The 27,951-nt window shown below is 45.3% G+C and overlaps 1 protein-coding gene across 3 annotated transcripts; it reads right to left on the bottom strand.

The window, feature by feature from the left end:
- Nucleotides 1-376: 376 nt before the first annotated feature.
- TRAFD1 (TRAF-type zinc finger domain containing 1) lies at nt 377-27,951 on the bottom strand. 3 transcript variants are annotated; one of them, XM_509385.8, is made up of 12 exons: nt 27,640-27,951; nt 22,702-22,760; nt 18,403-18,538; nt 18,210-18,263; nt 12,092-12,497; nt 11,014-11,220; nt 8,305-8,381; nt 5,680-5,910; nt 4,110-4,230; nt 1,840-2,179; nt 1,481-1,553; nt 377-1,246 (listed from the first exon to the last, which is right to left on the bottom strand). In XM_509385.8, the coding sequence occupies exons 2-12, from the start codon at nt 22,746-22,748 to the stop codon at nt 1,190-1,192; spliced, it is 1,749 nt and encodes a 582-aa protein (XP_509385.3). In that variant the 5' UTR covers nt 22,749-22,760; nt 27,640-27,951; the 3' UTR covers nt 377-1,189. The 3 variants fall into 3 exon arrangements, with proteins under 3 accessions (XP_509385.3, XP_003313995.1, XP_024203831.2); XM_003313947.6 differs by having other exon boundaries at nt 27,109-27,737; XM_024348063.3 differs by having other exon boundaries at nt 22,702-22,801; nt 27,109-27,698.

Raw genomic sequence — 27,951 nt, 5'->3', positions numbered from 1 at the left:
TACGGTGCTCAGTGGTCCTATGCAGACGGAGGCACTGAGGGGTAACAGCTAATCCTGCTAGGGCTCAACTCCTCTCAGGATGAAGGCTTTTGAAGAATCTGCTTTTCTCTATTCAGTCAGAGGCACCCCTTCTAGCCCCAGTCATCACCAGAGCTGCAGCAAGCCTGTCAGTTTTCTCAGAAGTCCAATTTAAAACACTACACGTTCAATGTCTGTGTACTCCAAGAAGGGACTCATGGTGGAGCTGTGAGGGTTACTGGAGTGCCGGAGAAAGCCCAGCCCTGCTCACCTCCTCCAACCCCAGGGCTGACTCCAGCCTACCCTGCCCTCCCTGCAGTCTCTAAAGCACACAGGAGAAGGAACCACAAGACTGAGCTCAACTCCAAGTACAAACTTTATTTCTATTACAAGGAAGTTAATAATTATTATAACAGTAAAATAAAAACAAGGGGAAGGGGCTCTGACACTTGGTTTTCAGAGCAAGTGTGGGGCTGGGGCAGAGCCCAACATACCTGCTGTGGGGACAGGGAGCCCTCAGCCCTCCCCATTAGAAAGCAGTGAGGACAAAAGATCCATGCTCCCCCGGGAACAGAAGGCAGTGATGCCAAATGCCAAGGAAGCAGCTTAAAACACAGCCCCCAGTCCACTCACCTCCAGCTCAACACATCAAAAGCCTCGTTACTGACAGACATTGCAACTGGCCTGAGCACCTTACCAGAGCGCCTCATACACACCTGGGGCCCAATCGAGTGTGGACAGACGCAGTACACGGAGAGGTTGCCCAAAAGCCCCCAAATTTAGGCCCCAACAGGGCAGAGAATCACTTTACCGGTGGCTACCAGGTTTCCAAAATCTTCCCCTCCTTCCACCGGGACCACACAGCACCAAGGGGCAGTGGCGACAGTAAGTCAAAAGGGAGCCCTGGCAGCCGAGGCTGCAGCTTGTATTTCACTGCTGCTGAAAGGTAGCAGCTAAGGCTGAAGCGTTCCTCAACCGCCACCCTGCTCCCTTCCCTCAAACCCAAACCCCCACAGCACAACCTCAAAAGACACAAAATGGCCATAACCTAGAAAAATCTAAAATCTGGAAAAACTCTCCCACCCAAAGAGCCAAAGAGGTGGGCCTGCACAGCGGCAAGTGCTGCTGTGCACAGAAGACAGGAACCAATGTAAAGTCTCTGGAGACACCATTACTCCTCCTCTTCCTCTTCTGCATCCCCAGCTCCCTGTTGCTTGGAAGGCTTTGCCTGGTGAACAACACAACACAAACGAAGCTTTACATAAAAAGTGAAAAAGCATTACTCCTCCCCTGGATCCCCGAAAACGTCCCGCTTCCTTAGAAACCTCCTTCTCAAAAGCCAAAGGAACAATCTTTGAACCACAACCAGCCTGGTCCCAACAACTTCTACAACTTCAGGAGCCACACAAGCCCCACCATGTCTGAGTACCCCCTGAGCATCATGGGCTGGAGCCCACCTTACCTTTGCAGTTCTGCTGCGGTAGTTGGCAGCTGCAGGGGTGACCCGGGAATTCCTGCCACCTTCACTCCTACCACTGAAAGAAAACAATTAGAAACTAGCTCCTGAAGTGTCCCTGAGCAAAGGTCAACAAACTCAGAGGGAACAGGAAGCAGCCCTATGCTAGCAGACAAACCCCAAAAAACCCATGGGCCACAAAATAATTTTTTTGGAGTCAGGTGACAATACAGGGAAAATCCATACTCCTCCCCTTACCATGCAAGGACCTCAGTCTTACCCCAGGCCTGGCAAGGGTAACCAGGCCTTTGCCCATGTTTGCTTCAGCTACTCCCAAGCTCCATTCCTGGGCTACTGATTCTTACCTAGCTCCGTATCTCCCTGCAGGCCCAGGGGAGAAAGAGGGCACAATGTTTTCTGGGTAGAGATTTTGAGGAGGGCGAATCACTGAAACGTGCCCAGGGGCTATGGCCCCATTCTGGCTGTTTCGATTCCGCCCCTGGATGTCCTGGCTGTCTGAGTTGCTGAGCTTCAGCACACGAGGAGGGCTGGGCTGGCACCCAGGTCTGGGGCCTGATGTTGATCTCGATAGCTGGTTATAGGTAGCTGTCATATTGTTAATGGGTCGGCTGGGAGGCAGACAGGAGGTGGGCCCATTAGCTGTTTCCTGCTTAATATCATCCAGGTAACCAGAAGACAGGTCTCCTGAGAAGAGAAAATGGTAACAGCTTTAGGAAAAAGCCTGCTCTGGCTATAGTGCCAGGTTTAGGGCAGGAACAAAAAGATTCCAGATAGAAGACAACTGCTCAGCCAGGCGTGGTGGCTCATGCCTGTAAACCCAGCACTTTGGGAGGCCGAGGTAGGGGGATCACCTGAGGTCAAGAGTTAGAGACCAGCCTGGCCAACATGGTAAAATTCCATCTCTACTAAAAAAAAAATACAAAATTAGCCAGGTGAGGTGGCACAGAGCTATAGTCTCAGCTACTCAGGAGGCTGAGACCAGGAGAATCACTTAAACCCAGGAGGTGAAGGCTGCAGTGAGCCAAGATCATGCCACTGCACTCCAGCCTGGACAAGACAGAGCAAGACTGTGTCTCAAAAAAAAAAAAGACAACTGCTCACCCCAAAAGGCTGCTGGAACCCACATCTCCAGGGCAGAGATGGGGATATTTTATCAATTCTGCACATATTATCTGAGTCCTCAAAGACAGCCTCCTAACTATTCAACAATAGTGTGCAAGCAAACCTTGAAAAATAATTTTTTTTTTGAGATGGGAGTCTTGCTCTGTCGCCCAGACTGGAGTGCAATGGCATGATTTTGGATCACTGCAGCCTCTGCCTCCTGGATTCAAGTGATTCTCCTGCCTCAGCCTCCCAAGTAGCTGGGACTACTGGCGCCCGCCACCACGCCCGGCTAATTTTTGTATTTTTAGTAGAGACGGGGTTTCATGATGTCAGCCAGGCTGGTCTTGAACTCCCAACCTTGTGATCCGCCCACCTCAGCCTCCCAAAGTGCTGGGATTACAGGCGTGAGTCACCATGCCCAGCCGAAAAATAATTTCTAATTGGCTTTGTAGTGGTGAGGTTTCAAAAACAGTTTACTTGCCTAAACATAATGGTCTTAAGTAATAATAATAAGTTTGAGGCTGGGTGTGATGGCTCACACCTGTAATCCCAACACTTTGGGAGGCCGAGCTGGGAGGAACACTTGAGCCCAGGAGTTCAAGATCAGCCTGGACAATGTGGCGAAACCCCAACTCTACAAAAAAAAATTAAAAATTAGCTGGGTGTGTTGGTGGGCACCTAGCCTACCCATAGTCCCAGCTACTCAGGAGGCGAAGAGTGGGAGAATCACTTGAGCTCAAGAGGTTGAGACTGCAGTGATCACGCCACTGCACTCCAGCCTGGATGACAAAGAGACCCTGTCTAAAAAAAATAAATTAAATACATAAGTTTGAGGTCAGTCACAGTGGCCTACGCATGTAACCCCAATGCTTTGGGAGTCCAAGGCAGGAGGACTACTTGAGGCCAAGAGTTCGAAATCACCCTGGGCAACATAGCAAGACCCTATCTCTACAAAAACAAAAAAATTAGTTGGGTGTAGTAGAGTGTGCCTGTAGTCCCAGCTACTTGGGAGGCTGAGGAGAGAGGATCACTTGAGCCCAGGAGTTTGAGGCTGCGGTAAGCTATGATTGTGCCACTGCACTCCAGCCTGGGTGACAGAGCAAGACTCTGTCTCTACAAAAAAATTAAATAATAATAATAGGTTTGAGTACCCTAAGTGTATTTCAACTTGAAATGGGGGCCCAGGGTAGCTACCATAAGGTCTGCAAATTATCTACAAATAATCCACTAAGTGCACAAACAGGAAACCAGAAACTTATTACAAGCACTTACTACTACGTGTATCTCATGGATGTCCGCAAAGCCATTACCCTAAAAATCACACACTTGAGAGAGCTCAGTCTAATGTGGGACCACAACTACCTGCAGAGGAGTCCCCTATGAGACCCTAGTGTGTTTGGAAATTTGAGATGCAGGTAATCCCCACATTAGAGCAGTGGATGAGAAGTGGTAAACAGGCCAGAGCCAGCAGTAGACCTGCGGCCTTGGCTGAGTCCTGGCTAATAAATACCCTGGTGTCTGACACGCCTCCTGGGCAGCTCTGGTGAGGTCTCTTGAGGCTGGGAATCCACTCTAGGAATCCCCTCTGTCACATTGTTGGTTGCAGTGGCTGGGCGTTGGTCACACTGGTCCTAAACAAGAAAAACCAGAATTAGTACCTCTGAATTGAGTCATTCCCAGAAAAGAGCATGCGATGGGAGGAACAGCAGTGTATTCCTCATCTGGAGGGGGACTTTGACAACCTCTGAAAGTTCTGGGAACTTTCAGAAACCACACATCTGGAATGGTTGCATTCAATCCCATCGGCACATGAGGCACTGACAGAAACACTTTCTGATTTGTGCAGGGATGCAGGAAGGGCTGATCTTGGAGCCCAGAAAAACATTTCTTTCTTTTTTTTTTCTGTTTTTTAAGACTATTCAAGTCCAATAGTGAGAACGGGGAAAAGAGTAGAACAAGGAGTTCGATCTGTAACTGACTGTGAACAATCAACTGAGATAACTCACTACCTTCAGAGCAGCTGAAAAGCATTTCTATACTCTCACCAGAGTATTTATTTGTGTGGTTGCTTATTTCAGTCTGCCCTAGAGGGTAAGCAGTCACTTATCTACTGTTTGATCCCAAAGCAAAAGTCTTTTTTTTTCTTTCTTTCTCTTTTTTTTTGAGACAGAGTCTCGCTCTGTCACCCAGGCTGGAGTGCAGTGGTGTGATCTCGGCTCACTGCAACCTCCGCCTCCCAGGTTCAAGTGATTCTCATGCCTCAGCCTCCCGAGTAGCTGGGATTACAGGTGCCCGCCACCACATCCAGCTAATTTTTGTATCTTTAGTAGAGATGGGGTTTCACCATGTTGGCCAGGCTAGTCTCAAACTTTTGACCTCAAGTGATCTGACCGCCTCAGCCTCCCAAAGTGCTGGGATCACAGGCATAAGCCACCATGCCTGGCCTCTGAAAAGCAGGAGTCTTTATTACAGAAATGAAATGTACAATGTTCTAGTAACAGCTACATGGCATCAACTACAGAAATGGTAGCTGCAGTGTTGACTCTCACTCCCTGTAACATATACAATTGGGCAGAAAACATATTTTCCACTAATAGATTGGAATCCTATACTGTAAATGCTGAAAAATGACTTCATATTGTCTAGTCCAACTCCCTCACTTACAGATGGCCCCAGTGAGGGTCATCCACAGGACAAAACCAGAAGTAGACCCTCAGGTCTCCTAGAATGCAAGTCTCAAATGCCACCACAATGGGAAGAACCCACCTGGTGAAAAGCAGGGAGACTGTCATCTAAACTCTCTGACAAGGCTTCCTTCCACACCTGCTCAAATAGAGTCCTGGCTCTTTGGTCCTCAGCTAGTAACAAGATGGCTTCAGTTGCCCGAAGGGAGGGAAGGTCTGAAAGCCTGCGGTATTGGTTACCACAGACAGCTCACAAAGATGACATGGCCAGAAGCCAAGTGTGTGCATTCCTTGTCAGGATGGAATGCAACTTAAAGGCTAAGGAAGTGTTCTCAGCTCTGGAAGCCTCAGGTTCACGCACAGAGCCACATGGACAGGGACTCCAGGGACCCTTACCTGGTGATGGAACAGCACCTCCTCTTCCAGCTGTACCCCACAGAATTCACATGGGATAATGATGCTCTCCTCCACAGGGTGTGAATTGCTCAGGCCCATCAAAGAGTCTAACTGGTTACTTGCAGCCTGTTGCAAGAAGTTCTGGAAGATGACATCAGGTTCCTCCACCCCTCTGGGGGAAGAGCTGCCAGTATTGAGTGAAGGTAAGGCACGTGAAGGGTTACAGCTTGTCTGTCATTCAAAAAATATAGGTTAAAAACAAGAATCAGAGGTTAAGAAAAAAACTACATTCCTAAAATATTTTCTAGAATAAGTCATATAATTTTAACAATGCTTGGCCGGGCGCGGTGGCTCACGCCTGTAATCCCAGCACTTTGGGAGGCCGAGGCAGGTGGATCACGAGGTCAGCAGTTCAAGACCAGCCTGGCCAAGACAGTGAAACCCCATCTCTACTAAAAATACAAAAATTAGCCGGGCGTGGTGGCACTTGGCTATAATCCCAGCTACCTGGGAGGCTGAGGCAGATAATTGCTTGAACCTGAGAGGCAGAGGTTGCAGTGAGCCGAGATCGCACCACTGCACTCCAGCCTGGGTCACAGAGCGAGACTCCGTCTCAAAAAAAAAAAAAAAAAATTTTTTTTAAATGCTTAATATTGGAAAGAGGAACAAAAAAGAGGAATACACATAGAACACTCATTTTACTTTTAAATATTTTTATGGTTTTTTTAAGTGTGTTCATTCTTTTTAAATTAATTTGAAAAGATTCAAGGTTCTTCCCACCACACCCATACAGTAAAAGAGAGGCACAAATATTCTTTATTATCTTTGTTAATGGATTTTCTATGGTACTCCCAAAACAAAAACTACATGTATTCAAATAATATATTATTTCATTTATGGGGGAAAGTATGTTCCACCATCCAGAGCACAGGCACTATTTGGTAGTTGTGGAAATGCCAGACTAGGCCAAACCAAATCAGAGTATTGAGGGAACAAGAAGTTCCCTCCAGGCCAGACGTGGTGGCTCACGCCTGTAATCTCAGCACTTTGGGAGGCTGAAGTGGGCAGGTCACGAGGTTAGGAGTTTGAGACCAGCCTAGCCAACATGGTGAAACCCTGTCTCTACGAAAAATACAAAATTAGCCAGGCATGGTGGTGTGTGCCTGTAGTCCCAGCTACCCTGGAGGCTAAGGCAGGAGAACAGCCGGAACCCCGGAGGCAGAGGTTGCAGTGAGCCCCGATCGCGTCACTGCGCTCCAGCCTAGGCGACAGAGTGAGACTCCATCTCAAAAAACAAAAAAAACAGAAGTTCCCTCCATCAGGTAATCCTCAAACACATAAAGCTATTTGCTCATCATTCCTAAATGGCTCAAGAATAGTCAATCATTCAAATAACTGACACCTTTTCAGATACCAAGTATTTAGAGATTCCGAAACTGGGAAAACCCAGAACCTGCCCTCAGGGAACTCAGCCTAGTGGTGCAGACCAACAGGAGATCAGAAGACCACATCATAAAGTGACAAACTATAAGAGAGGTGGGCACAGACTTTTAGAAGCACACAGGTGTGGTTCCTGACCTAGCCTTCATAGTACCTATCAGGATGGCTTCCATAAAGTCACATCTGAACCAACTCTACAAGTAAGGGGTCTGTGTTGTTGGATGTGTTAAGGAGACAGGGGCAGAAGGCCAGACACCTTTCAGGTAGATAAAGTAATGTGCAGAAAACACCCTTGACCTTTCTAGAAAAATGCAAGGACTTCAATACAGCTCCAATAAATCAAAATGTGGCATGAGATGAGACCAGATCACAAAACGGGTAGTGGAGATATATGTGCACCAGTCACTACCATGTGAAAGGGCTGCTAGCATGAGATTTCCAGGTCTGCTGAAATGAGCATCATTCCCTGCCCCCCCCTTTTTTTTTGGTAGAGCTGGAGTCTCACTATGTTGCCCAGGCTGGCCTTAAACTCATGGGCTCAAGCAATCCTCCCACCTCAGCCTCCTGAGTAGCTGGGACTACAGGCATACATCACTGCCATCACTTTTTTTTTTTTTTTTGCTGTTATTTCACTATCGTTTTTTTCTTCTTCTTCTTCTTCTTCTTCTTTTTATTGTTATTATACTTTAAGTTTTAGGGTACATGTGCACAATGTGCAAGTTAGTTACATATGTATACATGTGCCATGCTGGTGTGCTGCACCCATTAACTTGTCATTTAGCATTAGGTATATCTCCTAATGCTATCCCTCCCCCCTCCCCCAACCCCACAACAGTCCCCAGAGTGTGATGTTCCCCTTCCTGTGTCCATGTGTTCTCATTGTTCAGTTGCCATCTATGAGTGAGAACATGCAGTGTTTGGTTTTTTGTCCTTGCGATAGTTTACTGAGAATGATGATTTCCAATTTCATCCATGTCCCTACAAAGGATGCCATCACTTTTTCTAAGAAGGAACAAGGCTAAGTTTTCATATCTGTATGCCACTCACATCATGGAAAAGAACACTTGCTATTCCTACCATGGGCATTGTATTAAAATGATTTGTTCAAGGCCTCATGTGGCCTGTAACACCAATTATGGCCTGCATACAATCCTACTAAAAGTCCTCAAGTAATTCATAACACACCTGATGGTCAATCAGCAGTTCCTCTGGGTAGAGCTCCTCACAAAATTCACAAGGCAACATGATCTCGTCAGCTGCACCTAGGTATTAGGCCACACAATGAGACTCAGGATGAACAAAAACAAACTTGAATTTAACTTTTTATCCTCTTTATGGGGTCTTATATAGAAGGTTGGCTTTCTTTAATGTTTCTTATAGATAGCAATTTGTGGGGCTGTATATTCTCAGAGGGAACCCATCCAAGAGATAAACTCTAGGCCAAAACTTCCATGACAAAACAAGAAATGTACTTGACCCCAATTTCCTGAGTAGCAGTATAGCAGTGGTTTACCTGCTACTCACTACTCTAAGGAAGCGATTTAAATGTGTAATAACCATAGGCAATAATCTTAAGTGTTTTCCACACACTATTTCAATCCTCAGAAAAAACTTACGAAGTAGATCCTACGTTATCCTTATTTTACGGATAAACTGGCAAACAATATCCTGAATACTCCTCCCAGTACCAAAAAATGCTGCCTAAAAGTAACTGAAGTGAACAAATCGATACATTTTAAACCCAAGATTCCCAGACACAACATCCTCAGGAAAACTGCTAAACAAATGGGAGGGTGAACAATGGCGGGATGTAGGGAAATTTACCCTTCTACCCATCTAGATTTTAGTTCTGGGTAAAAGAAAAGTCTCTACCAAGTAGAGTAACTAGAGCTTGGCCCCTTACATAGGTTTGGGGTCACAGTCTGTGCTTCTGTTTTTTATGTTTCTATTTTTACATAAATTCGCATTTGTGATTTTTTTTCTGTTGCCTAGATTGGAGTGCAGTTGTGCAATCTTGGTTCACTGCAGCCTTGATCTCCCAGGCTCAAGAGATCCTCCCACCTCAGCCTACCCAGTAGCTGAGACTACAGGTGTGTGCCACCATGCCTAGCTAGTTTTTGTTTATATTGTGTAGAAATGAAGTCTGACTCTGTTGCCCAGGATGGTCTTGAACTCCTTGGCTCAAATGAACCTCCCGTCTCAGCCTCCCAAAGTGTTGGGATTACAGGAATGAGACATGATGCTCAGCTATGTTTATGCTTTTTAAAAGTCCAAGCCAGCCGGGCATGGTGTCTCATGCCTATAATCCCAGCACTTTGGGAGGCCAAGGTGGGTGGATTACCTGAGGTCAGGAGTTCCAGACCAACCTGAGCGACATGGTAAAACCCTGTCTCTACTAAAAATACAAAAATTAGGTGGGCATGGTGGTACAAGCCTGTAATCCCAGCTACCCTGGAGGCTGAGGCAGGAGAAATCACTTGAACCCCAGAGGCGGAGGTTGCAATGAGCCAAGATCGCGCCATGGCACTCCAGCCTGGGCAACAGAGGGAGACTCTGTCTCAAGAAAAAAAAAAAAAAAAGTCCAGGCCAAAAGCTTAAAGTTACCCCTAATGGTAGTATCTCTATGTGCCTGCCAGAAGCATTTATAAATTCTCAGAGGAACATGCTAGAAAACTTGGTGTTCACACACACACGTAGCAAGCCTCCATGAACAGGAGACGCAGAAACAACATAGCAAAGAAACAGTTTTTGCTATTTTTGGACACAAAAGAAAAATAAGTATATTTAACATGTTTAAAGACATGTTAAAGAGGGAACTATGCTGGGCGCAGTGGCTAATGCCTGTAATCCCAGCACTTTGGGAGGCCAAGGCGGGCGGATCACGAGGTCAGGAGATCGAGACAATCCTGGCTAATACAGTGAAACCCCGTCTTTACTAAAAATACAAAAAATTGGCCGGGTGTAGTGGTGGGCGCCTATAGTCCCAGCTACTCGGGAGACTGAGGTAGGTGAATGGCGTGAACCCGGGAGGCGGAGCTTGCAGTGAGCCGAGATCGTGCCACTGCACTCCAGCCTGGGCGACAGAGGAAGACTCTGTCTCAAAAAAAAAAAAAATTAGCCAGGCGTGATGGCACATGCCTGTAATCCCAGCTTACAGGAGGTTGAGGCAGGAGAATCACTTGAGCCCAGGAGGCAGAGGTTGCAGTGAGCCGAGATCGTGCCATTGCACTCCAACCTGGGCAACAAGAGCAAAACTCCATCTCCAAAAAAAAAGTTCAGAATAGTACAGCAAATGCCCATATACTCCTCATCTATATTCACAAAGCTTAATATTTCCTCACATTACTTTTATGTATTTTTCCCCTGAACTATTTGAGAATAAGTTTGAACACATAACATTTTATTCCTAAGTACTTCATCATGTGCCTTTGAAGAACAAGGGCACTGCTTTCTCCTATGTAAACAATACGGATGTCACTCTCAGCAACTTTAATGTAAGTTCTCTACTTGTACAATAATGTCCTTTAGAGCCTTTTTTTTTGAGACAAGGTGTCACTCTGTCACCAGGCTGGAGTGCAGTGGCACAATCTCAGCTGACTGCAACCTCTGCCTCCTGGGTTCAAGCATTCACCTGTAATCCCAGCTACTTGGGAGGCAGAGGCATGAGAATCACTTGAACCCAGAAGGCAGAGGTTGCAGTGAGCCGAGATCATTACATTGCACTCCAGCCTGGGTGACAGGGCGAGACTGTCCCAAAAAAGAAAAGAAAAAAGAAACAAAAAAGAGTAAGGCAAATTCTATTTCATTAAAATCTTTCAATTGTATAAGAATTGTATAACCTAAGACTTACAAAAACTGTAGAGAAAGAGGCTAGTGCAGAATAAGCAAGCCTACCCTTTATGTCACTCAGAGACCTGGGACCGCCATGAGACTGGTCGGCCTCACATACGGCCCTCCAGAAGTCCTGCTCTGCCACACTGGAGGCTTGGCCTTCATTTTGCAGACTTAGGGCCAACATGAAGTCCAAGTTTGCACTCTCTTCACCACCCTCTTTGGGGGGCTGTTGGCCTCTATTCCTTTCCTGCCTCTCTTGTTCTTCAACTGAAAAAAAAAAAAAAAAAAACCAACCAACATTCAGGATACATTAGAAATGTTACCACCCTCAACTCAAGTCCATGCCTAGCAAATAGTCAAGGTTTACAGGCATCCGGGTAGGAAAAAAATGACCATGTTCAACTAGCTCTCTTCACCCTCTGGGTCTCCTAGCTTTGAACATTAAAGTCTGCCATGTGAAAAGGCTCCATTATTATTCTAACTGTATTATTAAGCAATATTACTGAGCCATAATTATGAGACAGGCACTGTGCTAAACATTTTATACTTATTTTCTGAATTACAGTAGAATGGTTTAAAGCACGAGGTCAGATTATCTGAATTCAAATCTCAGTTCTACCTTCAAATTTACCTACCTTCAAATAATGAGAGAATTAAATGAGTTAATACGTATAAAGCACTTTGCAAATGCCTAAGGGAAATAAGATACAGGTTGAGCATACCAATCCAAAAATCCAAAATTTGAAACTTTTTGGGCATCAATATGGCTCTCAAAGAAAATGCTCACTGGAACATTTTGGATTTCAGATTCTCAGATTTGAGATGCTCATCCAGTATATATAATGCAAATACTTCAAAAGCCAAACCACTTCTGGCCCCAAGTATTTTGGATAAGGGATACTCAATCTGTATAAGTGTTGGCTATTTACAACACTGTCATCATACTCACCATTATGAACCCTAACTATAATCCAATGGAGGTTATTTCCATTTTATAGGAAAGTGAGGTATTCTTCCCAGTGTTACTCAGCTACAGTCGGGTTTCTATAATCAAGATCTATGTGGCCCCAAAGCCCTGTTCCCATTTGCCTTGGGATTTTGATACCATTCTAGTTCCCTAATCCCAAGCACAACTCACACAGATTATTCTGAATTGAAACCTGGGCTGTAATGTTCCTTTGGTTGGTAGTTCTATTGTGGAAAACATCTGATTCAAAGGCTCTCAGGGGCCTTCGCGGCAGCCTCATGGGTGGGTCCAGAGCCTCAATTTGTCTGAGGAGTTGGGATGCAATCCAGATTCCATCCTGACCCCAAGATTCATCATATGCATTAGAAGGTATGGCAACCTCATTTCTCTTTTCCTCCCCCTCTCTCCCACAAACTTCAGGGTGAGTCTTCAGATCTTTCACAAGGACATTGCGACCACAGTTGCCACATAGTTCCGTCCGGGCACCACAATAATCTTCATGTTCCTTCAGTTTGAGAATGGAAAGTTCTAAATCACAGTGCTGGCAGACAGCAAGCCGCAAAGGGCACTCAGTCTCCTACAAAACAGAGGAATGAGGCAGTTAATATGCATATCTAGGAGAGGTGTGTTTTAGTATAGGGCAAGGAAAGCCAAGAGTATCTACTGCAATCTTCTCTTCCAACCCTTGATTCTCCTACCCTTTTTTAATGTATTTAATTATTTAAGAGTCACAGCTTCCCCTTTTGTTCCTGCCACAATGTTCTATAAAGGAAAATAAAATATTAGAGGGAGCCCACTACTCAGCCACCCTGTCATATTGTTTTGTGCACACATTACTTAGTAATCTAAAACCAGCCAGAGAAGCCCAGGAGCAAATAACAAGAATCATAGCAAGTCAGATGTTTGTCAAAGCTCCAATGTCCCTGTCCCCTACCAACTATTCCAATTCAGTCTTTTTTTTTTTTTTTTTGAGACAGTGTCTCGCACTGTCGCCCAGGCTGGAGTGCAATGGCGCAATCTCGGCTCATTGCAACCTCTGCCTCCCAGGTTCACACGATTCTCCTGCCTCAGCCTCCTGAGTAGCTGGGATTTCAGGCACACACCACCACACCCGCTTAATTTTTTGTATTTTTAGTAGAGACGGGGTTTCACTATGTTGGCCAGGCTGGTCTTGAACTTCTGACCTCGTGATCCGCCCGCCTCGGCCTCCCAAAGTGCTGGGATTACAGGCTTGAGCCACCGCGCCCGGCCTCCAATTCAGTCTTAAGTACCTAATAATGAGGAAAAGAAACTGCACTTTAGAAAGACACAGGTTTCTCTAACCTTCATATTTGTATTTAGCACAGGCTTTTTCATTTATTATTATTATTTTTTGAGAAAGTCTTGCTGTCGCCCAGCGACAGAGTGGTGTGCATGGAGTGCATGGTGCAATCTCGGCTCACTACAACCTTCACCTCTCGGGTTCAAGCAATTCTTGTGCCTCAGCTTCCTGAGTTGCTTGGGACCACAGGTGCGTGCCACCACACCCAGCTAATTTTTTTGTATTTTTAGCACCGAAGGGGTTTCACCACGTTAGCCAAGTTGGTCTCAAACTCCCAGCCTCAAATGGTATGAGCCACTACTCCTAGCAAATCCATGTTATTTATCTAATAAAAGAACTTTGGGACCCGGGCAGTGGCCCACGCCTGTAATCCCAGCACTTTGGGAGGCCAAGGCAGGCAGATCACCTGAAGTTAGGAGTTCAAGACCAGCCTGACCAACATGGTGAAACCCCACTCTACCAAAAATACAAAAATTAGCAGGGTGTGGTGGCATTCACCTGTACTCCCAGCTACTCGGGAGGCTGAGGCAGGAGAATTGCTTGAACCCGGGAGGCGGAGGTTGCAGTGAGCTGGGATCACACCACTGCACTCCAGCCTAGGTGACAGAGTGGAAAACAAAAAAAAAAGCTTTTGAAAAAAAACTTTCTGAATTGGCATTATATCTACATGGTATCAAATTTTATTTTTTAATTTTAATTTTTCTTTTCTTTTTTTTGAGACAGGATCTCAGTGTCACCCAGGCTGGAGTGTAGTGGTACGATCATGGCTTACTGCAGCCCTGACCTCCTGGGTTCAAGCGATCCTCCCACCTCAGCCTCCCAAGTAGCTGGGACCACAGGTATATGCCATCATGCCTAGCTAGGTTTTTTGTTTTATTTTTTATTTTGTAGAGACAAGGGTCTCCTTATGTTGACCAGGTTGATCTCAAAACTCCTAGGCTCAAGCAGTCCTCCTACCTTGGCCTTCCAAAGTGCTGGGATTACAGGCGTGAGCCACTGTGCACAGCTGGTATACAATTTTAAAGCCCAAAAAGGATATATGTAAAAATCATGTCTCTTCTCCCCTGTTCCTCAGCTACCTAAGGCCTTTTTATCAATTTATTGTGTTTCCTGCAAGAGGTAGTTCATGTATATACAAACAGTGCTGAAAATGTTGGAGTAGCATTTAGAATAGAACTTTAGTTTAATTTTTTTTTTTTTTTTTGAGACGGAGTTCGCTTCTGTTGCCCAGGCTGGAGTACAATGGCATGATTTCGACTCAGTGCAACCTCTGCCTCCTGGGTTCAAGCAATTCTCCTGCCTCAGCCTCCCAAGTAGCTGGGATTACAGGAGCCTACCACCACACCTGGCTAATTTTTGTATTTTTAGTAGAGATGGGGTTTCACCACTTTGGCCAGTCTGGTCTTGAACTCTTGACCTCATGTGATCTGCCTGCCTCAGCCTCCCGAAGTGCTGGGATTACAGGCGTGAGCCACCACGCCCAGCATTTTTTGTTTTTGTTTTTGTTTTTTTTTGAGACAGTCTCACTCTGTTGCCCAGGCTGGAGTGCAGTGGCGTGATCTTGGCTCACTGCAACCTCTGCCTCACAGGTTCAAGCAATTATCCTGCCTCAGCCTCCCGAGTAGCTGGAATTACAGGCATGCGGCACCATGCCTGGCTAATTTCTGTATTTTTAGTAGAGATGGGGTTTCACCATGTTGACCAGGCTGGTCTTGAACTTCTGACCTCAAGTGACCCACCCTCCTCCGCCTCCGAAAGTGCTGGGATTACAGGCTGAGTCACTGCGCCTGGCCTACCTTTTTATTTTTTTGAAACAGGGTCTTACTTTGTCGCCTAGGCTGGAATGCAGTGGCACAAACAGGGCTCACTGCAGCCTCAACCTCCAGGCTCAAACAATATCGTACCTCCGCCCCTCAAGCAACTGGGACTACAGGAACGGACCACCATTCCCAGCTAATTTTTTAGTTTTTTGTAGAGATAGGGGTCTCACGATATTGCCTAGACTGGTCTTGAACTCCTTGGTTTAAGCAATCCTCTCGCCTTGGCCTCCCAAAGTGCTAGGATACAGGCATGAGTCACTGTAGCCCACTGTGAATTACCTTTAAGGGTAATTTAATTATAAATTAATAAAATCAAGTTGTTACAGTTTGAGGCACACAGAATGAAATGCACAAATCTTTAAGTATATACCTTGGTGAATTTTTACATATGTATATCCACTCTTCTATAACTACCATATAAACAGCTGTTTGGATTTTTATTTATTTATTTTTTTAGACGGAGTCTCGCTCCGTCGCCCTGACTGAAGTGCAGTAGCGCAACCTCGGCTTACTGCAAGCTCCGCCTCCCGGGTTCACGCCATTCTCCTGCCTCAGCCTCCCAAGTAGCTGGGACTATAGGCGCCCGCCACCACGCCCAGCTAATTTTATGTATTTTTAGTAGAGACGGGGTTTCACCGTATTAGCCAGGATGGTCTCAAATCTTCTGACCTCGTGATCCGCCCGCCTCAGCCTCCCAAAGTGCTGGGATTACAGGCGTGAGCCACTGCGCCCGGCCAAGAAATGAAGATCAAGGCTGAGGGATGCTCCCTACTGAATGGGAAAACTGTCCTTGGTTCCACATGGGCTGTAGACACAGCCCTTCTGCCAGCAACTGTTCCTGCAAGGAACTTGTGCTCAACTGAACAAACTGTCACGTGGCTTCTTGAAGGGGCACAGCACTGATTTCACCTGCATTATAAAAGATAGAGTGGTGCTTTTGACTGTTTATGTCAACACTTCAAAACAAGGTGAGCCAGTTTTTTTTTGTTTGTTTTAGATGGAGTCTCACCCTGTCACCCAGGCTGGAGTGCAATGGCACGATCTCGGCTCACTGCAACCTCCACCTCCCAGGTTCAAGCAATTCTCCTGCCTCAGCCTTCCGAGTAGCTGGGATTTCAGATGTGCATATCCATGCCCAGCTAATTTTTGTCTTTTTAGTAGAGACGGGGTTTCACCATATTGGCCAGGCTGGTCTCGAACTCCTGACCCTGTGATCCACCCGCCTCAGCCTCCCAAAGTGCTGGGATTACAGGCATCAGCCATCGCGCCCGGCTGGATTTTTAAATTGGTGAATTAACATACTCATTCAACGTTGGCCAGTTTTGGCCAGGTGCCATAGCTCACGCCTGTAATCTCGACATTTGGGAAAGCCAAGAAGGGAGGATCACTTGAGGCCAAGAGTTCGAGACTAGCCTGGGCAACATAACAAGACCCCAACTCTATGAAAAACAAAAATAAATAAAATTAGTCAGGCATAGAGGCCTATACCTGTAGTACCACCTATGCAGGTAGATCATTTGAGCCCGAGAATTCGAGGCTGCAGTGAGTTATGATCATGCCATTGCATGCTAGCCTGGGTGACAGAGTGAGACTGTGTCTCTTAAAAAAGGTTTTTAATTAAAAAAAAAGAAAAATGACCGGGCATGGTGGCTCACGCCTTTAATCCTAGCACCTTGAGGGGCCAAGGCGGGTGGATCACCTGAGGTCAGGAGTTCAAGATCACCCTGGCCAACATGGCAAAATCCTGTCTCTACTAAAAATACAAAAAAAATTAGCCAGGCATGGTAGAGCACACCTATAATCCCAGCTACTCAGGAGGCTGAGGAAGGAGAATCGCTTGAACCTGGGAGGTGGAGGTTGCAGTGAGCCAAGATTGCACCACCGCACTCCAGCCTGCAAGATGGGAACAAGACTCCATCTCAAAAAAAAAAAAAAACTTTGGGCTGAGTACAGTGGCTCATGCCTGTAATCCTAGCACTTTGGGAGGCTGAGGCAGGAGGACCACTTGAGCCCAGGAGTTCAAGACCAACCTGTGCAACACAGCAATAGAGACAACACCTGTCTCTATTTTTTGGGTTTTTTTTTTTGAGATGTAGTCTCACCCTGTCGTCCAGGCTGGAGTGCAGTGGCACGACCTCGGCTCACTGCAACCTCTGCCTTCCGGATTCAAGCGATTCTCGTGCCTCAGCCTCCCAAGTAGCACACACCTCCACGCCCAGCTAATTGTTGTATTTTTAACAGAGACAGGGTTTCACCATGTTGGCCAGGCTGGTCTCAAACTCTGACCTCAAGTGATCTGCGCACCTCTGCCTCTCAAAGTGCTGGGATTACAGGCATGAGCCACCATGCCCAGCCGACCCTGTCTGTATTAAAAAAACAAAAACAAAAACCTTCGGCCAGTTTTATCTCAACTAGCGAGCAAATGATACTCTATTCTCTCTCACCAAATGCTGAGGAATTTCTTAGGTTAAATAGCATGTTATCCAGGTGTTCAAGATTTTAAAATGAAGCCAGATGTGGTGGTTCACACCTGTAATCCCAGCACTTTGGGAGGCTGAAGACAGGCAGATCACAAGGTCAGGCCAACAGGGTGAAATCCCGTCTCTACTAATAATTAGCTGGGAGTGGTGGTGGGCGCCTGTAATCCCAGCTACTCAGGAGGCCGAGGCAGGAGAATTGCTTGAACCTGGGAGGCAGAGGTTGCAGTAAGCCGAGATCACACCACTGCACTCCAGCCTGGGCAACAGAACAAGATTCCGTCTCAAAAAACAAACAAACAAAAAAGAATTTTAAATGAAATGACAGCTTGTAAGGCAGGCTGTGTGCTAAAGAGGTTATCCCATACTGGCAACTCTAGGGCTGGCTTCATATTCAGTGAGGCTGCCAATAACCAAACCCCAGCAGAAATAATAGACTCAGTTCCAAAGGGAGATACTTCGCGAGTCTCAACATACACAAGGGAGTTCCAACAGCCAGGTAGCCGAATCTGGCAGCAGTTACATAGTCAAGGCCTCAAACAGGCTTTGAGAAACAGTATGCATGTGAGCTCGTGGAGAACTAACACTCAACCAGACTGGCTTCCTGCTCTGCATGTGGGTCTGTAATCTCAGCAGGACTGGGCCCACGGTAACTCACTCTATGGACTAACCTCATGCTTCTTTAACAGCCTCTTCTCCAACTTCTTGTTACATTTGCAGGTCACCTAGAGTAAGAAGTGAGAATCAATAAATTAGCTTTGGGACAATATGCTCATTTGCTATTGCACAATAGCAAACAGAATACATTTACGAACAACAGCAAGTATAACACATGTATAAACATTTGAGTACTTGGTGGCTCACCTGACAGTGTTCTGCAGCCATGTGAGTCTCCATGTCAGATTTGGGAAATGGTTCCTTACAGGTAGGACACATACCAATGTTCCTTTGACAGTGGATCTCATGGATGGTAAAGTTAAACACAGGAATTTCTTTTTTGCTACGGAAATAGACCAAAGAAAAAGGCAAGCATTACTGACTAATCTATGCCTTTTCTTGCACAGTGGCATCACATGGAAATCTGTCCTGTCCAATCTTTAGTCTCCATTATTTATCTTTAGTGAATACCTACCCTACAAACTCATGACTATTACCATTCCTGCTTTTCAAGAACTAAATCCTGGCCGGGCGCAGTGGCTCATGCCTGTAATCTCAGCACTTTGGGAAGCCGAGGCAGGCGGATCACCTGAGGTCAGGCGTTCGAGACCAACCTGGCCAACATGGTGAAACCCCATCTCTACTAAAAATATAAAAATTAGCCAGGCATGATGGCGGGCACCTGTAATCCCAGCTACTCGGGAGGCTGAGGCAGGAGAATCGCTTGAACCCAGGAGGCAGAGGTTGCTATAAAAAAAAAAAAAAAAACAAAACTGGCCGGGCGCCGTGGCTCACGCCTGTAATCCCAGCACTTTGAGAGGCTGAGGCGGGCAGATCACCTGAGGTCAGGAGTTCGAGATCAGCCTGGCCAACATGGTGAAACCTCGTCTCTACTAAAAATACAAAATTAGCCAGGTGTGGCGGCACATGCCTGTAATCTCAGCTACTCAGGAGGCTGAGGCAGGAGAATTGCTTGAACCCGGGAGGCGGAAGATGCAGTGAGCCTAGATCGTGCCATTGCACTCCAGCCTGGGCAACAAGAGCAAAACTCTGTCTCAAAAAAAAAAAAAAAAAAAATTAAATCCTTTCCAGGTGCAGTAATGCCAGCACATTGGGAGGCTGAGGCAAACAGATCACTTGAAGTTAGGAGTTCAAGACCAGCCTAGCCAACATGGTGAAACCCCGCTTCTACCAAAAATATAAAAAATTAACCAGGTGTGGTGGCGGGTACCTGTAATCCCAATTACTCGGGAGGCTGAGGCAGGAGAATCACTTGAACCCGGGAGGCGGAGGTTGCAGAAAGCTGAGATCATGCCATTGCACTCCAGCCTCGGGGACAGCAAGATTCCGTATCAAAAAAAAAAAAAAACTAAATCCTGAAGGCTCTTCTGTGCAACATTCTGAGTTACCGGTGCTATGCACTACTACATCTAAAAGCTCAGCCTTACTTTCTCAAAGTCAGAGCTGATCACAACATGAAGTCAGATGCCAAAAAGAGTGGAGCTAGGCTATTCCAAAACCATCCATGTCCCAAAGCAGAGTGATACGCTCCAGGATTATTTTAAAACAGAAAACAAACCAAAACAACAACAAAAACAAGTGAAAAAACACCCTACCACTGATTTTCCCTCACTTTTAAGTAGTTTAATTTCATTGGATTTTATTCCATGAAAAGTCAAACCAAAAAGAGAAGACTCCAGCTTTCGGATAGTCAAAGGGGAAGGGGAAATTGTCTCCTGTATGCCTCACATGCCTTTCAAAGCAGGCTGGATGCTTCCTGACTACAGGAACATGCTTTCTGGCTGGGTTGGTAGAAACTTCACTGTAAAGCTGTACAAAAATGAAATCCTGAACCCTTTCCTCCACCAGTCTGGTCTCTCTACTTCATTTTTGCCTTTCTCACTTAGTTTAGTGGTTCAAAGATCATATCTAAGCTATACAAATTAAGGAGGTAAAGTGATAATGTTACATGAAAGAGTAAGACCATTTAAACATGAAAAGATTATACATGTACTCGAACTAAAGGTACATTCTATTCAAAGGCCTTACTTTTACTTATTTGGATAGGACCATTGTAAAATTCCAATTTCACCAGCTAAAAACTACATTAAAGAAGGTACGTATAACAATAATTCAGAAAAATAAAATACTGAACAGGATCAATACAGATAGTCATAAAACACATTATTTAATACCATATTTTGCCTCTGAAGCTGAATACTAGAAGAACTCTCTCCCATACTAAATTATAAATAGCTTATTTCTCTTTTAATAACCTTTAATATTCAGACATTGTCTAAGAAACATTTTGAAGTAGGATAAATGATGTGCCTCCAGCTATAGTCATTCTTCCAAACTGAAAGACCAAGACACCAAGGAAGTGCAAATTCATTTTCATCCAGTGGTGGAATTATCAAGCTAGGGACCCCAAGGCAGCTCTCAAAGCAGCACTGGAAGGTGACAGAACAATCAACTGTGAGAGATGGGAAGAAAACTCAAATGGATAAAGAGGAAAATTACTGACAGATTTAACTTCCCATATTTCTCTCAAATTTTTAGCTTTCTAAGGAAACTACTCATTTTGAATTAATTTAGTTAAAATAATACATCCCAACTTTTTAAAGATGTTGTGAAATGAATACTTTAATACATTACTGGTGGTAGTATAAACTGCCTAAAAACAGTCTGAAAATTCATTTCTAGGACCATAAAATTATATACTCTGTAACACAATAATCCTACTCTTGGGATTATGTATGAATATTTTCATTACAGTATCATAGAATGGTAAAAAATGAAAGTCATTAAAAATACCTAAGCAAGAAAGGAATAGCTAAGTTACATATAGTATACCAACAAAGTGAAAGAAGAAATGTTATATTGTGATTGTAAATCATGTATGTACAAATGCCATGAAAATTAAAGCCAGTAATTACTGCTTAGGGTGTAGAAAACCTGGGTTCCTTTTTCATAATATTGACAATAATTTTTATTTTAATGGTAAATATGGAGACACTAAATGTCTAGCATTTACTTTACAAGGCTGTTCAGGATAACTTGTTGACATACTACATACACAAGGCCCCTAAAACTTTAGAATTAAAACAAAAAATATTAAGGACCACACCATCATAATATGAAGCAACAAGAATCAAAAGCAGCTGTCAAGTAAGACCACAAAGCATTTACTATTGCACATATTCACCTCTTAGGAAATGCTGAAATAAAAAAGATATTTGCAACAATTATATAAAACATTTGCCTGCTGGGTTTTTTTCTTTTAAAATTTAACTGCCAACATATTCCTACCAAACATTCCAACCAGACGAAATACTAATATGCTTACTTCCTACCTTCGGATAAAATGAAGATGTTTTAAGTGAGATAAATGAGCACACAATTCCGTATCCAGATAAAACTGCTAAAAGTCTCAAGGAAGGGCTAGCAAATTAGAGGTGAAATTTCATTTAGATAGAAATAGCTGAAAGGCAAACCAAAGCTTCCAGAAAAATTCCCAAGAACTTTCCAAACACTAAACACAAACAGCCAGAAATTAATTCTTTACAGGTTTAGTCAGCCTTCTATGCTAATCTGCTTTTTTCTTTAATTTCTTTGGCTTTGAATAGCATTGTTTTTCACTAGCTTTCCATTAACTCACCCTTTAACTCTCTTAGCATAGTTATTTATATTTTGTCCTAGGCTTGAGATTCCTCCTAATTGGAGTGGACTGATAAAATAGGTGTATCTTAACTAATGCTAAAAACCAATGTGTCTGTTTTCTTACAAAATCATGTTTTCTTTTGATTATTTGTTTCACTGATTACTCTGTTTCAGTAGCTATACATATAAAACCCAAACAAAACTAAAATAGTTTATGAAATGGTAGAAAGTGATAGTGGCATAGCAGAAATACTCTACAATATGGCAAGACACCTACAATGAGATGAAATCTTAATTCCAAGCAGGTAAAGAATATTGTAACCAGCTGTTGCTCTAATTATATTCTAATTCTGCCAAAGTTAGGCTGAGAAGAAAGAAAAAGACAATGATGATGACAAAAATGTTATTTGGCTCAAATATTCCACCAATGAGTCAAACTATTTTCCTTATTCCACATCTCTTTCTACCACAGTTTGCTAAGGTAAACATAGCATATTGTGAAAGAAGTACCCAGTGAAGGAAAATAAAGTAATAAACATAGCAGACAGTTCTGCTTTGCTTTTTTTGTCAGCTTACAGTAACAGCACTTGTATAGCACCAAGATACCAAGATAAGTTCTTAGGAAAACCCCAACAGGAACCAGCTGATTATTAACTTTACGACCGGTTTCATTTCATCAGGAAAGAGATGCTCTTTCTTGTAATTCATGTGGGTTATAAACACCAAAACAGAAAGCTTAACTCAAGACTGTGCCAGTCTTCACTAACAGTTTTTAAAGCAGGAAATGATAGTGATTAAGCTTGACTGTCCTCATTCCACTAACATTTCTTAGATTTAATGTCTTACCAGTTGTCACACAGTCGAGTTTCCTGGTCATCTAGAAATTCAGCCATCTTTAGCTCTTCCTGAAAACCACAAAGGAAGACATGAACTTTCTCTTTCATTTCTGCTTTAAAGATGACATGCAAAAAAACAAAATAAAAAACTAGTATACAGAAACTGTCACCCAAACCTGCATGTTAAAGCATTTTATTCAATATCCAGTCCCTTGGGATTTTCTTATTTTAAAATTTTCAATTTAAAATAATTTTATTGGATAAGGGAGTTTTAAAAAATAAAAATAATAAAATAAAATACTTTTACTAGGCTGGGTACAGTGGCTCATGCCTGTAATCTCAGTACTTTGGGAGGCCGAGGCAGGCGGATCACTTGAGCCCAGGAGTTTAAGACCAACCTGGCCACAACATGGGGAAACGTCATGTCTACAAAAAATACAAAAAAAAAAAATTACCCAGGCATGGTGATGTGTGCCTGTAGTCCCAGCTACTCGAGAGGCCGAGGCAGGAGGAATGTGCAAGAGGAATGCTTGAGCCTAGGAGTTTAAGGCTGCAGAGAGCCATGATCATGCCACTGCACTCCAGCCTGGGTGACAGAGTGAGACCCTGTCTCAAAAATAATAATAATAATAACATCCTGGCCAGGCGCGGTGGCTCACACCTGTAATCCCAGGACTTAGGGAGGCCGAGGCAGGCAGATCACAAGGTCAGGAGATCGAGACCATCCTAGCCAACATGGTGAAACCCCCATCTCTACTAAAAATACAAAAATTAGCTGGGTGTGGTGGCGCATGCCTGTAATCCCAGCTACTCGCGAGGCTGAGGCAGGAGAATCGCTTCAACCAGGGAGTCAGAAGTTGCAGTGAGCCAAGATCGTGCCACTGCACTCCACCCTGGCGACAGAGTAAGACTCCGTCTCAAAAATAAATAAATAAATAAAAATAAAATAAAATAACATCCCTTACAGACTTCATCCAATTACCCTAAAAGCATCATAACAATAGTAAAATTATCAAATAGAGGAAATTAACACTAATACAATACTAGTAACTAATCTATAGAATTTATTCAAATTTCACCAACAAGTCAGGCACAGGGGCTCATGCCTGTACTCCCAGAACTTTGGGAGGCTGAGCTGAAGAGGATCGCTTGAACCCAGGAGTTTAAGATCAGCCTGGGCAACATGGTGAAACCCTTCTCTACAAACAATTTAAAAATTAGCCAGACGTGGTGGCACACACCTGTGGTCCCAACTACTCAGAAGGCTGAGATGGGAAGATCACTTAAGCCCAGGAGGTCAAAGCTGCAGTGAGCAGTGATTGTACCACTGCACCCTAGCCTGGGTGACAGAGTGAGATCCTGTCTCAAAAAAAAAAAAAAAAAAAAAAAAAATCACCATCCCACCCTTTTTCTGGTTCAGCATTCAATCTAGGATCACACACTGCATTTGGCTATTACTTGTAGTTAATCTCCTTTGATTTGGGAGAGTTCTTCAGTCTTTCCTTCTCTTTCATGACCTTGTTAAGCATACTGGCTTTTTTTTTTTTTTTTTTAAAACAGAGTCTCACTCTGCTGTCTAGGCTGGAGTGCAGTGGTGCGATCTCGGCTCACTGCAACCTCGACCTCAGCCTCCTGAGTAGCTGGGACCACAGGTGTGCGCCACCATGCCCAGCTAATTTTTGTATTTTCAGTAGAGATGGGGTTTCACCATGTTGACCAGGGTGGTCTCAAACTCCTGACCTCATATGATCCACCAGCCAGCCTCGGCCTCCCAAAGTGCTGGGATTACAGGCATGAGTCACCGTGCCCAGCCAGCTAGTTATTTTATATAATGTCCTTCAATTTGGGTTTGTCTGATATTTTCTCATGATTAAATTCAGGTTATATATTTTTGGCAAGAACACCATAGAAATCATGTTGTGCTCATCTCAGTGCCTTATATCAGAAGGTACATGATGTCAACAGTCTTATTTTACTATTGATGTAAACCATGATCACATAGTTGATATGGTGTCTGCCAAATTTCTTCACTATAAAGTTTCTCCTGCTTTTTAAACAAGATGTCAATGCAGAAAGCAAAGCACTGGCAACTTTACTACCATTGTTTAGTTTAGATTATTCCTTTCCATGATACAAAAATGGTCTTAAATCCTGCCCCCAGTAGGGTTCTTTAAAGGTTTTGGCATTATCAAGCGAGTTGCCACTTTTCAAAACATGTATTTAGTCATTTGTTCAACATGCTTAATTAAGACAATACTTTGGGGCTGGGTCCAGTGGCTCATGCCTGTAATCCCAGCACTTTGGGAGGCTGAGGTGGGCGGATCACTTGAGGTCAGGAGTTCAAGACCAGCCTGGCCAGCATGGCGAAACACCTCTCTACTAAAAATAAAAAAATTAGCCGGGTGCCTGTAGTCCCAGCTACTAGGGAGGCTGAAGCAGAATTGCTTGAACCCGGGAGGTGGAGGTTGCAGTAAGCCAGGATCACACCACTGCACCCCAGCCTGGGCAACAGAGTGAGCCTCTGTCTCAAAAAATAAAAATTAAAAAAAAAAAAGGACAATACTGTGGGCCAGGTGCAGTGTCTCACACCTGTAATCCCAGCACTCTGGAAGGCTGGGGTGGGTGGATCACTTGAGCTCAGGAGTTCAAGGCCAGCCAGGAAACATAGTAAGACCCTGCCTTTATAAAAAATAAGCAGCCGGGTGCGGTGGCTCATGCCTGTAATCCCAGCACTTTGGGAGGCCGAGACAGGTGGATCACAAGGTCAGGAGATTGAGACCATCCTGCCTAACATGGTGAAACCCAGTCTCTACTAAAAAGAGCTTGCAGTGAGCCGAGATCATGCCACTGCACTCCAGCCTGGGCGACAGAGCGAGACTCCCTCTCAAAAAAAACAAAAAAAAAAAGCAAAAAATTAGGTGGGTATGGTGGCACATGCCTGTAATCTCAGCTACTTGGGAGGCTGGGGTGGGAGGCTGAGGTAGTCCCAGCTACTTGGGAGGCTTGAGCCCAGGAGGTCGAGGCTACAGTGAGTTGTGATCACACCACTGCACTCCAGCCTGGGTGACAGAGTGAGACCCTGTCTCAAAGAAAAAGAAGACCATACTGTGTGCCACTGTGCCCTGGCACTAAAAATACTTTACAAAATAAGGAAATATAGTCTCTGATAAAGCGATTTAGTGGTAGAGAAAAACAATAAGCAAAAAAATACATATAACTTGAGTATTGTGATGGAAAAGTATACTGACAAATAAATGGGGGCGGAATAGAGGCAAATCTACTTTAGGTAGATAAGAGTGGTCAGGGAAGAACTTTCTGGGGAGACGACATTTAAATTAAGAACTGAAGTACAAGAGCCAACCACGAAAAGACAAAGATAGAGGATGGGAATGCGGGGAAATCCATCCAGGCAGTGGGAAGGGCAAAAGGCCTAAAAGCAATGAAAGAGAAAGTAAAGGCAGATCTGGAAGAGCATAATAAAAACGGGGAATGACTCAAGAAGGTCTTGTCATATCAGACAGAAAGAATATTGGATTCGATTCCAAGCTCAATGGTAAACCACTGAAGGGCTTTAAACTAGGGAATGACATAATTCAAGACACCCATTCTGGGGTGGGCGCAGCAGCTCACGCCTGTAATCCCAGCACTTTGGGAGGGCGAGGTGGGCAGATCACTGGAGGTCTGGGGTTCGAAACCAGCCTGGCCAACATGGCAAAACCAAGTCTCTACTAAAAATACAAAAATTAGTTGGGCGTGGTGACGGGCGCTTGTATCCCAGCTACTCAGGAGGCTGAGGCAAGAGAATCACTTAAACCCAGGAGGCGGAGGCTGCAGTGAGCTGAGATCTCGCCACTGCACTCCAACCTGAACAACAGAAGGTGACTCCATCTCAAAAAAAAAAAAAAAAGGTATTCACTCTGATATGAAATGGCAACTAAGGAAGGCTGTCCGACTGATTTCAGGTGTGCTCTATTCCAGCCCACTCTGGCCAACTCTAAGGCCAGAGCTCAGATGTAGCAGGTGCTTGCTTTTCTAGATGCAAGGAGACTGGGGGTAGCCTGCAGGGTCCCCCTCTGGGGGTCAAGGTCTGGCTGGTTCTGCCAGATTTAACCTCTCTGGGCCTCAGATTCTTCAGGCAGAGGACTGACAATACTTCAAAGGGTCAAGGAAACGGGCGAATGCACGGAAGAGTTGAGGCACAGAAAAGTCTTCAAGCTTATAAGGAGCCTGTTGGGGGTCAGCTAGATCTCTCTAGTCCGCAGAGGGGACCGTCCCTCTGCCCGAGGCGGCGGAGCTTCCCCTGCCGGGTCCAGATACCCCAAGGCAGTTTCCAATCGCCCCCTTCCCCAGGAAGGTCGGTGATGGGGAGTGAAGAAGTAAGCGGCTTCTCAAATAATAGCAGTTGCCAAACGCTTACCGGGAAAATCTTTTAATCCCGACTACAATCCTAAGAGGTGAAAGTCTTGGTCCCCACTTTAGAGGCTACGAAAGCGGAAGGCCACCTGAGTTTTCCACAGCACCAGCGGGTCGGAGTGCGAGCTCGGACTCGGGTCCTTCGGCCTCGAGGCCGCATTAGGCCACTCGCGACCCCCCACGCCGGCAGCTCGAGGCTCGGACTCTAGGCCCAGGCCGGCACTGAGCCCAGCTCCGCCCGGGACGCGGTGGTCACAGCGGCGCTGCGAACGACGCCCGCTTCCCGGCTCACCAGACCAACCTAGGCCGCGAAGGGGGCGGCGTCGCCGGGGGCTGCCAAGGCGCCGGTTCCCTGAGGAGAAAGCGCGGCCTCCTCCAGGTGCCTGAGATGCCGCCGCGCGGGCATCCTCTCCTCACAGCCGCGACCCCGGGCCCAGAGACCCCTCGCCCACACACCCCTCCCTTGGGATGCTGGACCCTTCCTAAACTGGAGGCCACAGGGGATCTCCAGCCGCGTGCCGCCGCTACACCTCACCAGGGACGAGAGGAGAAACGCTGAGTTGACACACTAGCTGCAGACACGGAGCCTCCTCTGTCAGACCCCGCACTGAACAACGGCCCTCAGAGCTGCCTCACCACTTCCGCCCATCGCGGAGGAGCGCGCCCATTGGCCAGGGGCGGCTCCAGCTGTCGGCCCATTGGATAACACCGTTGTCGCTCCCAGGGCCCCGCCTTCTGCGCGTCGATTGGCTCCCTGGAGGCCCACGGGGGCGTGTCCCTGGAAGCCCTGGCCCCTGCACCTGGAACCAGAGGCACGAAGCTGAGCCGTGAGCCTGTTGCTGAGTTT

This window comes from Pan troglodytes, chromosome 10, assembly GCF_028858775.2.
Source record: "Pan troglodytes isolate AG18354 chromosome 10, NHGRI_mPanTro3-v2.0_pri, whole genome shotgun sequence".
NCBI classification, from domain to species: domain Eukaryota; kingdom Metazoa; phylum Chordata; class Mammalia; order Primates; family Hominidae; genus Pan; species Pan troglodytes.
This window is presented reverse-complemented; position numbering and strand designations above follow the sequence as displayed.

Excerpts from the sequence above, each read along its gene's own strand:
- TRAFD1 (XM_024348063.3), bottom strand. The coding sequence starts at position 22,799 with ATGAAAGAGAAAGTTCATGTCTTCCTTTGTGGTTTTCAGGAAGAGCTA. Across the intron at positions 11,221-12,091 it reads TTCAATTCAGAATAATCTGT|TTGAAGAACAAGAGAGGCAG; the intron begins GTGAGTTGTGCT and ends TTTTTTTTTCAG. Across the intron at positions 5,911-8,304 it reads AACTGCTGATTGACCATCAG|ACAAGCTGTAACCCTTCACG; the intron begins GTGTGTTATGAA and ends TTTGAATGACAG.